Source organism: Bombyx mandarina, chromosome 23 (genome assembly GCF_030267445.1).
Source record: "Bombyx mandarina strain Sakado chromosome 23, ASM3026744v2".
In the NCBI taxonomy this organism is placed as follows: domain Eukaryota; kingdom Metazoa; phylum Arthropoda; class Insecta; order Lepidoptera; family Bombycidae; genus Bombyx; species Bombyx mandarina.
The window spans coordinates 16,174,059-16,186,567 of record NC_143229.1 but is presented as its reverse complement, the minus strand read 5'-3'; the positions used below and the strand labels follow the sequence as shown (position 1 = coordinate 16,186,567).

The following is a 12,509-nucleotide window of genomic DNA, read 5'->3' as shown; positions in this document are numbered from 1 at the left end:
ATCAATTCAGTAGTTTCGGAGCCTATTCGATACAAACAAACAAACAAATCTTTCCTCTTTATAATATTAGATATATATAAATAATATAATAATAAAATAATAAAAATCATTTATTGCCTTTCACAACAAATAAAATTAAATGAAATACAAATAAAAGAAAAGAAAAAAAAAGAGAAAAAGGCAAAAGGAGGTGACTCGGCTATTGCTGTTCAAGGTTGATAAATCGAACAGCGCTGATTTTCAATCACCCCCGTTTCCTTTGGTTCTTTGCGGGAATTAAGGCTAGGTATGTGTGTCCAGACTTAGAATATGGTATAAATTAGTAAAATTAGTAAATTATAAAAATTTAAGAAAAAAACAAAACAAAAATCAAATTAATCAAATTAAATGGTGAACCAAATACAAAACTTAATAAGCACACAGTAATAACAACCTATGGGCAGCCTACAACGAAACAACAAATAAAATAAAATAAAATAAAGCCCGATAATACTATTACTAATACTGGCAAGCAGCATAACATTTACACTTGTACATTAAAAAAAAAAACTTTAATAAAAGGAAATTTTCACAAGCAAGGATTAAACTAATTACTATAAATACTATAAATTAAATTATTTTTTGTAGTCCAAAAGAAATGATTTTAAACGATTCATAAAGCCATGCTTTGTTACAATGTGACGAATAGGTGGTGGGAGATCATTCCAGCAATGCGTAGCTGCGTATTTAAACGCTCCCCGAAAAGCAGCTGTTCTATGTGTGTCTAAATGTGATACCCAATCGGCCGAAGTAGCGTGTCCTCCCGACAATCAATGAAGTGGTTTATTAAAATGCTTACTTGCCTACAACACGTATTTTTTACAGGAAAAACTTCAAAAAATCGAAACAAATTTATAGGGAAAAAAAACCCGTGTGGCGCTCGGGGACTGCCGCGGTAAAGCTATTGCATAGCATTTTTTATCAACCTATGCAATTATAATCAGGCAATAATAATTTAATATTAAAACATAATGAAATAAGACCACGCTATATATAAAACATTAACAAAAGCAAAACCATAACTGTCCCCTTCACACTCATAAGCTAGACCGCGCGAGGGAGAGATGGGCAGACTTTTCATGATGCGCATGCAGTGCGACGTCACGCTGCGCGCTTATTCACAAACACTACACAAGCGCAACGTGTGAATGTGTTTGAACGCGAGCTACATGGTAGGCGGAGTGGGGGTGTTAGGTTTTATTTTCGTTACGGAATTTTCTTGATTCGGGTCGCCGCGCTCAAAGCCCGCAATAAAAGCTATGCAATAGCTTAAAATTTTGATACACATTTTGAGAGCTCCGACATCCTCGAATGTTCGAACGTAAAAGCTTAAGACGGATATGATAAGGATATGAAATAATGGAAAACGCTATAACTACGGGTTTGTATGATATTTACAAGGATCTTAATATCACAAAAACTATAAAATTTTCACGCCCACGATGGGCAGGACATGCAGTTCGAATGGAGAACGCCAAGAAAACTGCTCTGTGGCAAACCAGAGGGCCGCAGATGCTGTGGCAGGCCAAATCCAGTTAGATGGCGTAGAGCACGACCTCAAAGTTATCGGTATCAAGAACTGGAAGGAGAAAGCCCTAAACAGAGCAAGCAGTCTGGAGAGACATACCTGGCCAAGGTCCACCCTGGGCTGTAAGGCCTAAGATGATAATAATGAATGAATGATTGAATGAATGAATGATTTATTTTATTTCCAACAGCAATAATGCATTATGTGTATATAGTATCATTGAACATACTTTAAAATTACTAAAACAAATGACAGCCACAAAACCGGGGAAGACAGTGATAGTGATGCATTGTGATATTGTAATATCGAGACGTGAAAGCTTATTTGGCTTAACAGAAATTTTTGCAACTACACAGGAGATCCATTTAAAGTTTAAATAAGCATTTGGAAAAATTATCACAACAAAAAACTTCTTTAACTATTCAAAGAATACGGTAAACTTAATTGAAGATCAATTAAAAACATCGAACTATTGATGCTGATACCAAATAAAACGGACCTTTAATTACAAAGATAAATGTCGAAATGTCGCTTAAGCCAAATAACATTTCACGCCTCGACACATATTTTAAGCAAACACATTTAAAAATTCCACTAGGGTTGAACAGGGAGGACAGAAGTTTAGTTTTACACGTCATTTCGGATCCTCCCAATCCACTAACAGTGCTTTTAGGTACCCCAAGCACCGGTCATCGTCCTCGTCGAACCCGTCGCTCGCGACGAAGGGTTAGGCGAGCAAATTAACCCATAGACACAGTCCACTGAGTTTCTCGCCAGATCTTCTCAGTGGATCGCGTTTCCGATCCGGTGGTAGATTCTGTGAAGCGCTGCTCTTGCTAGGGCCAGTGTTAGCAACGCCTCTGGGTTTGAACCCCGTGAGCTCACCTATTCGTTAGAGATGATATATATACATCTGATATATATACATATGATGATATATATATATATATACATAGAAATCGTCGTGGCCTAAAGGATAAGACGTGCGGTGCATTCGTATCTAGCGATGCACCGGTGTTCGAATCCCGCAGGCGGGTACCAATTTTTCTAATGAAATACGTACTTAACAAATGTTCACGATTGATTTCCACGGTGAAGGAAATAACATCGTGTAATAAAAATCAAACCCGCAAAATTATAATTTGCGTAATTACTGGTGGTAGGACCTCTTGGGAGTCCGCACGGGTAGGTACCACCGCCCCGCCTATTTCTGCCGTGAAGCAGTAATGCGTTTCGGTTTGAAGGGTGGGGCAGCCGTTGTAACTATACTGAGACCTTAGAACTTATATCTCAAGGTGTGTGGCGCATTTTACGCTGTATATGTCTATGGGCTCCAGTAACCACTTAACACCAGGTGGGCTGTGAGCTCGTCCACAAATCTAAGCAATAAATAAAAAAAAAATATACCCTGTTATATAGCCTCTCAAGGTGCCTTAGGTAGGAAAAAAAGAAGTTGAACTGTTTCTCCATAGCTAATATCCAATGCAGACAGCAGCTATCACCCCCCAACCCTCCTTCGTGTCCCCCGACAAGATTACCTAGTCTCAATACTTCCGACTTGAATGACGCTGGCGAATCAGTGAAAAGATATATTAGAAAGCCCGATGAGGGATTTCCCACCGCGATCATTGAAGAGGTAAAATTTTAGTAAACAATAAATGTAGGTCTACACTTTACCGGACGGTTAGTCAGTTGCGCGTCTTGCAACGGAGAGGACGCGTTTAGCTGCACTAAATACTATTATAAATAATTAAATAAATAGTAACAATTTAAATTAAAAGTAACGTTAAAATCGAATAGAATTATCTAGTAATTCAAAAATTTTATAGCGTTCTTTTATTGAAATTCGATATTTGAAAGCCGACGCTTTAGTTACCTTTTTTTTTTTCTTCGAAATCGCGTGTTCGGATTCGATTTTTGAAAAGTGCAGTTCTTTTTTTTTTCTCGTCAGTGATGAAGGGTCAAAGCAAACGTTTCGTTAGCCATAAAGGCAAGGCTTACGATATAGGCGTTAAGAAGAAACAGGATGTGGGAATCGGGTTCTTGGATCTGGTGAGTACCTACTAATACTGCTATTATTATTATTAATGCTACTATTATTATTACTTGTAATTATTAAAAAAAAACTATTAGGGCATCTTATGAGTCCGCACGGGTAGGTTTTTTTATTGCTTTGATGGGTGGTCGAGCTCACAGCCCAGCTGGTGTTAGTGGTTATTGGAGCCTATAGACATCTACAACGTAAATGCGCCACCCACCTTGAGATTTAAGTTCTAAGGTCTCAGTATAGTTACAACGGCTGCCCCACCCTTCAAGCCGAAACGCATTACTGCTTCACGGCAGAAATAGGCAGGGTGGTGGTACCTACCCGTGCGGACTCACAAGACATCCTACCACCAGTAACAGATATCATAACAAAAAAAACTTCTTCAGCTATTCGAATGGAATAAACTTAATTGAAGTTCAATTAGTAACATCTAACTGTTGATGCTAATACCAAAATAAAACGGAACTTAAATTACAAAGATAAATGTCGCGTGACAAGCGAAATGTCGCTGAACCAAATAGCATTTCACCCTTCGTTAAACAACATTAATACAGCGTGCTTATTTTGAGTTTTTTAACGTTCTCGATCGCGTAAAAGTTAACTCAAATCTGTATGGACTTGGAACAGCGCCCCTAGCGGTATACGTAGGCGAACGTTCGAACTCCATCCAAGTTTGAGTTAACTTTTACGCGATCGAGAACGTTAAAAACTCGCACTAAGCACACTAAAAGATTTACGTGTAATACATTTCGCATACATACATGCCTAAATTCTAATTGCTATATGGTCTATGACGAGTGGAGAGAGACCCATGCTACATATTAAAATGCCCAATTTCATTAAAATCAATAAAACAGAATGTCGAATATAAAAAGCTCAGTATAGTTAAAATCAATCATATAATCTCTATTCTGATATTATTATTTATTTATTTTTCCCTACCTCTGCTGACAGCCTTGACAGGCTATTTCAGCTTCGCCCTAACATGTAGGTCGCGGGGCTCAAACCGGGAGTGTTGCTAAGACTGGCCCTAGCTAGAGCAGTGCTTCGCAGAATATACCACCGGATCGGAAACGCGACCCACTGAGAAGATCCGGCGAGAAACTCAGTGGGCTGTGTCTATGGATTAATTCGCTCGTCAAGCCCTTCGTCGCAAGCGACGGGTTCGGCGAGGACGACGACCGGTGCTTGAGGTACCTAAAAGCACCGTTAGTGGATCGAGAGGATCCGTAATGACGTGTTTTGGGCGACGTCAACCTGATATTATGATGATTAAGAGACGCTATTTCAGTGCCGCTGTCATGATATCCGTGGAATCTTGAATCGCATAGCGCGAGTCGTAAACTAATCATTTATTTCGATCGAAAATTTCAAAACAAACACACCCAGACTTCGAGCAAATATTTGATTAGAAACTAACCGAACGGAATTCGGACATTGGTATCACAGTCATCACTAGCCTCAAATGGGGCCAATCTCAATTGCCTCACACCTCATCTGATCTACCTCGTTGGTTGGCTGTGATAGCCGAAACAGCGGTACGACCTCGCGAGGTCCTTATTAGGCCTCTTTCAATGTAAATTTCAATGAATCCACACTTTTATCCTCACGATAAAACCGCGGAGCATATTTCCAATATTTATTGACATAAATCAGCATATTATGTCAAATTTTATAACTGATTTTGATACAAGGAAAATCTTTAAGATACTACGTTAGGAACCTGCTGTATACCTAAATGTATAATCATTTCGTATTTTTTATTATTCTAGTTTACATTTACGAAAGAGATTAATTACATAATGTCTTCAAATATTGAAAAAAAAATTGCCCCTCATAAGGAATGTCGATAAAACTAAAAACTTATAACTCAGAATTCTAGTATTCAAATTTGACTTTTGAAAGAAAGAACGTTTTTGAAAGAGCGATTTTGGTATCGACATGTGATGGGTAGAGAGAAGATGCATGTGACTAGGAGATGTATGGAAATGGTAGTACAAGGTAGAAGAAGACATGTATGGAGTGTGTGAATAACGATATGAAAAAAAGAGAGGAGTGAGTGTTGAGATGACGGCTGATAGAAGAGAATGGAAGAGATAAATTAGCTGTGCCGACCCCACCTAGTGAGATAAGGTGGAGAAAACAAGAAGAAATTTGAATTTTGCAATTTTTTCAAATTAAAAATATTAGTAGTAAAATTATTAAAAAATATTTAAAATATTATCTTTATTACTACTCACTATTGTGACTATATACTCATTATACAATTGAACAATTAAGATAATTATCAAACTCAAACACTATTTGAACAATCTACAGTAAATACACAATTAAAGTTCTTACTGATTCCATTCAATTTTATTTGTAAAGATAAATATAACAGTAATGTTGCAGAATACGTCACCTGTATAGGTATGTATATCCAAGGTATTACGCATGTCGGTGACGCGAACTCACAAGATTTCACCCATCCAAAAAGTGATTAACACGGCTACAGAAGTTTCCACTTCAAAAATATGATATAGCTTTAAAATATCCTACACGATGGCGGACTGTAAGTTCGAATTACAATATAAGCTCTTGATTTGACACTTTGACACTTTATTTGACTTTGTACCAAAGAGAGTCCACACTAAAACCTTTCGAAGTGTATGTATAAGCTTACGTCGACTTTTATGTATATAGAATTTTTGAATTGCACGCCAGCCGCTAAATAGTTTTGTTGAAACAGAGCAATAGATTATTAATAATATTTTCTTAGGCTTTCGCGAGATGTAGACATAATTAAAGCTATTTATTTATACGCTAAAGTCCATCGCTTTTTTGTCATCAGTAAACCGCTTAGTATTCAAATTTTCGGAAATAATATGATGAGATCAAAGAAATACAAGATTAAGCCACAACAGTACTTTTAATTCAAGCAATAGATTACTTAAACGTTTTGCTAACATCTTGATTGCGTTATGCAGCTTAAAAGCCCCATGCGCGACTATTACCTGCTATGTTATGGGTATATTCATAAACGGACTTTTGTGAAGCCTATCACGTATTTTGCGCATCACATAGAAGTCCAATCTTGCCTCAAAAAAGTTCATACGCGCTGGCTAAAAGTTCCTCAAAAATTATCCCGCAGTCAGCGTGTTAAAATTAAATTACCAAGAAACTGGCAACGACAATATGGCCAATAGTCAAGTTAACCCGAAAACTAGGGGTACGCTCCAATAAATTCCAAAGCTCCTGAATCTTTAACCTGAACATTAAGAATATCATTACCATTATAATGAAATTTCAAAAAGACCCCATTGATTGAACACATCCAATGTCGAAGTTCGCTAAAATGGATTTTTTTAGCGAAACGGTTAATATTGTGATAAATATAGTTGAGACAAAAAATGTAGATCATGAATCGTCTACGAAAAACGTTCTTACACTTTTTCCTCTAAGATTCACAATTTTTGAGAAAAAAATAGATTGAGAAAAAATGAGAATTAAAGTTGTATTCCTTTTAATTTGAACAGGTTTCCACGTCGCTCTCAATGTGTTTTAGAGTATATATATATATATATTTATTGTTAACATTTGAAATCTCGCTATGAAAGTAAAATCAACATATTATTAGTTATAGAGAAAATAGTATTGATAGTCAGTTATCATTTGAAGAAAGAAAAAATGCTTTAAAAAATTCATTTAAATGTAGATAACGGAACAATTAAACTGCGATTAAATTTGAATTATGGTGGTAATGTAATTGTCAATTCCAAAAAACCGACACAGTTAACATTTATTTGTTTTGTTAAAAGTAAACACGAGTGCATGCGAATGTTGAGATGGACGTGTGGAGTGACAAGAATGGAAAGGTAAAGAATGAGTATATCAGAAGAAGTGTGAAAGTAGCCCCGGTAATCTACAAATTAAAGAGCGGAGGGTTAGCGTGGTATGGACATGTGATGCGTAGAGAGGAGATGCATGTGACTAGGAGATGTATGGAAATGGTAATGCAAGATAGAGGGGGAAAAGGTCGACCGAAGAAGACATGGATGAAGTGTGTGAATGACGACATGAGAGAGGGGGGAGTGAGTGTTGAGATGACGGCTGATAGAAGAGAATGAAAGAGAAAAATTAGCTGTGCCGACCCCACCTAGTGGGATAAGGTGGAGAAGAAGAAGAGGAGAAGAGTAAACACGAGGTTTTGAATCAAGCTGCAGTGAAGAAACATCTGGAAGCCACGAATCGGAGCCTGGAAGCTGGGGTAGCGATCAGTCAGATTGATCCATTAGTGTATGTTTGAAGATATAAATTGTAATATTCTGGAATCACTGACTTATTTCGAAGAAGAAGTGATCAGACCGTGGTTAGGCCTACTGGAGAGAGAGAGAGAGCTCATAAATGACGTGGAAACATGTAAATTTTACATGGAACGCACAACTTTAGTAAATTTTAATATTCGCTTTTTTTTCCAAAAACGATCATTCTTAGTGGAAAATCTGCAAGAATATTATTTGTGGATTGAAAAAAATTTTAATGTTAATTTTTGTGAATATAACGTAATGTTAATTTGTATTTGTTTATTGAGAAAATTCTAGCACGAACTACAATTTTTTGTCTAATCTAATTTTTGTCTGTCTGTTTTTCTTTCTGTCATTAAGTTTTATTTTATTTGATAATTATGTATTTCTTATCTATACATTTTGTATGTATGTATAGGTACATACATACAAAATGTATTTAGTTTCGGCAATGAAATTATAAATTAGTGTTTATTTTTACTCATGTCTACTATAGTTCTTTAAATTATCGCCATGTATTAACTTTATCACAGATACGCACTTCTTGAACCTTTGACTTCATCAACTGAGGGTGAACTGGAAGAGAATGTCTGCATGGCGTTAAGTTCGCATTTGTACAAAATTTTTGGGCAATAAACAATTTTCAATCAATCAATCAAGTTTTGAAGTCGTTAGAAATAGACAGGGGTTGTGCTCCTTAAATTACTGCCATCCATGATCCTATATAGGTAATTTACCTAGCTGCGCGGACTCACATGAGGTCCTGCCACCAGTAATTACGCAAATTATAATTTTGCGGGTTTGACTTTTATAACACGATGTCCTTCACCGTGGAAGTCAATCGTGAACATTTGTTGAGTACGTATTTCATTAGAAAAATTGGTACCCGCCTGGGATTCGAACACCGGTGCATCACTCAACACGAATGCACCGGACGTCTTATCTTTTAGGCCACGGCGACTTCAAAATAGCTATGTACCTAAATATATTTTTTTCAAAATTAATTTCATTTTGATATCGATTTTCGATACTCGACTCGACTCGACGACTATACAGTCGTTAAGTGGACGATACCGATCAATGAAGTGGGGACTTTTTCTTCTTGGGAAACTTCATGGGTTTGACCTGTCAAGTTTATCTATATATTAATACGTGAAGCAAAAACTTTGTATCCCTTTTTACAAAAATTGCGCGGACGCAGGAGTATGAAATTTTCCACTCTTATAGAGAATATAGAGAAGAAGTGCACAATACTAATAATATATTTTTTTAAATAATGCATAAAAGATACATTAAATCAATAAAGAAAACATTACACACACTACATACCATGTATTTGACGCACACACGCATGCATACTACTTATTGTCAAACTTTTGTTCTTGACGTCTGTTGTCAAATTGAGATTAAATATTGTTTGTGTTAGTATTTTTTATAGTGTAGTCTTAGCGAAATTTGTGATTATAGAAGTATAAAATACAATCATAATAGTGTACAAACTTACAATTCCAATTGATTATAGTCGAATTTCGACTACTGCTGGTCCCCTAGTCATTCTAAATTCGACAGTGCGTAATCAGAGTGCCTTAAAATATCGTGATCTGTTTCGCAGCAAGGAGAAGGCCGGATCGAGTGACAGCGTGGCCTTCGAACAAAACTTCACCAAAAAAAAATAACCAATCGTTTGACAAAACTCAAACACGTCCGGGTTAGAGAACTACAATAGTATCATGAAACGTATCAGATTGTGTCTCGCAAACCTTGCATGCTTTCGAATTAATAGAAGAATTCACTTCCGAATTCGGCCTTTTTAGAGGTTAAGAAAAAGGAAATGCGGGTTGGTTTCGTGAAAATTATTTGCGAAACATTAATTTGTAATCGATTCTGCCCGATAATGTAATTTTAAATTAATATTTCCTGTCGCGCTCCACGTGACAGTGCACTAGTCTAGGGCACCCTTTTCCTTATGTTTTCCCGAACGTGATTCTTTCTGCTTTTTATTTATTTATTGTTTAGATGGGTAGTCGAGCTCACAGCCCAGCTGATGTTAAGTGGTTACTGGATATGTCTCCCACGAGGTAGGCCGACGATCTACTAAAAGTCGCGGGAACTAGCTTAATTTAGGCTACGCAGGACTGCTTATTGTGATGAACCTTGAGGGAATCACCCATAGGCACAGCCCACTGAGTTTCTCGTCGGATCTTCTCAGTGGATCGCGTTTCCGATCCGGTGGTAGATCCTACGAATCACTGCTCTTGCAAGGGCCAGTGCTAGCAACACTCCGGCTTGAGCCCCGTGAGCGAAGCTGAAATAGCCTCTCAAGGCTATCAGCATAGGTAGGAAAAAAAAAAGAAAAAAAAAGAGGAAAGCCCTTTTCCAGCAGGGACATACGGGGCTGAAATATATATTATATATATATATATATAGCTAAAATAATTATTTATCTGAATTTATGACAAATAGGAAGTTCATTAAGAATGATTGAATTTATAACGACATCATTTTCACAGCATTTTCACACAGTAAAAAATAAATTCTTTGTAAGTTCTTTAGTTAATTGATCTTCCTTATTGTTTGACAAGAGAAACATCTTAAGAGACCGTTTCAAGGAGTTACAAAAATAAATGAATGTATGTTATAAATAGTACGTTTATAAGTAGAAAAATAACAAACAAACTTAATTGGCAAATTGTAAAATTAGCAATTATTTTTCTGGGAGGTTAGCGACAAAGGAAAGATCTTCCACCGAACGAGTGATATTGCTCGGTAGACCGACGCTCCGAATGTTGTTCGAAACTTGTATGTAAAGAAATACCTATAAAATAATGTCTAGGTTTCCTTTATGTTTGAATTATGGAGCGGTTTTTCAAATGTCATTGTATGTTGACTTGATTAAGTCAAAAGGCGGCAGCAGCTATAAAAGATTGGCAAAACAACATTATATTTTTTACGGAATTCAAGTGGTCAAAATATTAAATAAATAATTTAGTTTGGTTATATAAAGAATGATCGACAAATAAACTTTTTTTTTAATGTCGTTTATTTGTTTTACAGACCAACACATATTATAGTTTAATTTGTCATCAGTAAAACTACTAGAGATTATTTTTTTCCCATCTATGCTGACGGTCTAGAGAGACTATATCAGCGTAACCCTAGTGGGTGAGCTTACGGGGTTCAAACCTGACGATGTTGCTAACACGAACCCTAGCAATAGCCGTGCTTCGCAGAATCTACCACCGGATCGGAAACGCGACCCACTGAGGATATCCGACGAGAAACTCAGTTGGCTCTAGAGAAGAAATAGACTTATTGTCTTTTAAGTATATATGCAAGCTCATCTTGAAAATATCGTTAGCGAGATTCAGGCATCTATCAAATATCTTATGTAGTATGATAGCTACCGCCCACAATTTTTATATATTTTTATCTTATCTAATGTCTTGTTTTTGTCTTCTTCTTGTTCAATGAAGTCGTCGTGGCCTAAAGGATAAAACGTCGGATGCATTCATATCTAGTGATGCACCGGTGTTCGAATCCCGCAAGCGGGTACCAATCGTTCTGATGAAATACGTACTTAACAATTGTTCACGATTGACTTCCGCGGCGAGGGAATAACATCGTGTAATAAAAATCAAACCCGCATAATTTTAATTTGCGTAATTACTGGTGGTAGCACGTCTTGTGAGTCCACCCGGGTAGATACCACCACCCTGCCTACCCGTGTGGTGTGGACCCACAAGGCACTAACATCCGTACTTTTGTTTATATAAGTTTATCTTTATCATGTCAATAGAAGAAATAAGAGTCTACATCAAATTTGCAAAAACGTGTTTTCGATTGTAGATTTTAATATTTTAATAGTCACGTGTTGAACCATGATTAGTTTTACCACATTAAAAACCTGTATCGGGTGTATTAGATACAAGCTGATAGTAAGTTAATAATGGTGTTTCATTGAGAAAAAAATAAATTTGTTTGAACTTCGTTTGAGCGGGAAAAAAAATTAACGTTGCGTATCAAAAAAAAAAAAGCGTGAATTTATAAAGTTTTGTTAGTATATTCCTTTGAATACTGTATAAACAATATATTTATGTAAGCATATGTATATGTGTCTGTGTATATGTTACTGGCAATCTGTATAGTACGGTATTCTATACAATATCTAGGCAATGTATAGAATACCTAAAACTTTAAGGTAATATATGAAATATTTTTCATTTTATACTTTGCCTAGGCATTCTATACAATACCGAATGCGCTGACGGCAATCTGTGTAAAAGACGATAGCAAGGAATGTATGTATGTATGTATTTATGTATGTACCTCCCGCCATCGGAGCAGAGTTCATCCATATTATCTGGAACCGCTGCGTTCATCGACAGTGCGTTTCCAAAGATCTTTTTTGCCACGTACCATCCGGCTTTGGAATGAACTCCCCTCCACGGTGTTTTCCGAGCGCTATGACATGTCCTTCTTCAAACGAGGCTTGCGGAGAGTACTTTATGGTAGGCAGTGGTTTGGCTCTGCCCCTGGCATTGCTGACGTCCATGAGCGACGGTGACCACTTACCATCAGGTGGGCCGTATGCTCGTCTGCCTACAAAGGC

General features: G+C 36.8%; 1 protein-coding gene across 1 annotated transcript in view; it reads left to right on the top strand.

The window, feature by feature from the left end:
* Positions 1-3,247: 3,247 nt before the first annotated feature.
* LOC114246548 (multidrug resistance protein homolog 49) overlaps positions 3,248-12,509 on the top strand; it is a 53,910-nt gene continuing 44,648 nt past the window's right edge. Inside the window, exon 1 of the mRNA XM_089737347.1 lies at positions 3,248-3,619. Within this exon, the coding sequence (XP_089593473.1) occupies positions 3,521-3,619 (99 nt within the window). The 5' untranslated portion in view covers positions 3,248-3,520. The remainder of the gene's footprint in view (positions 3,620-12,509) is intronic.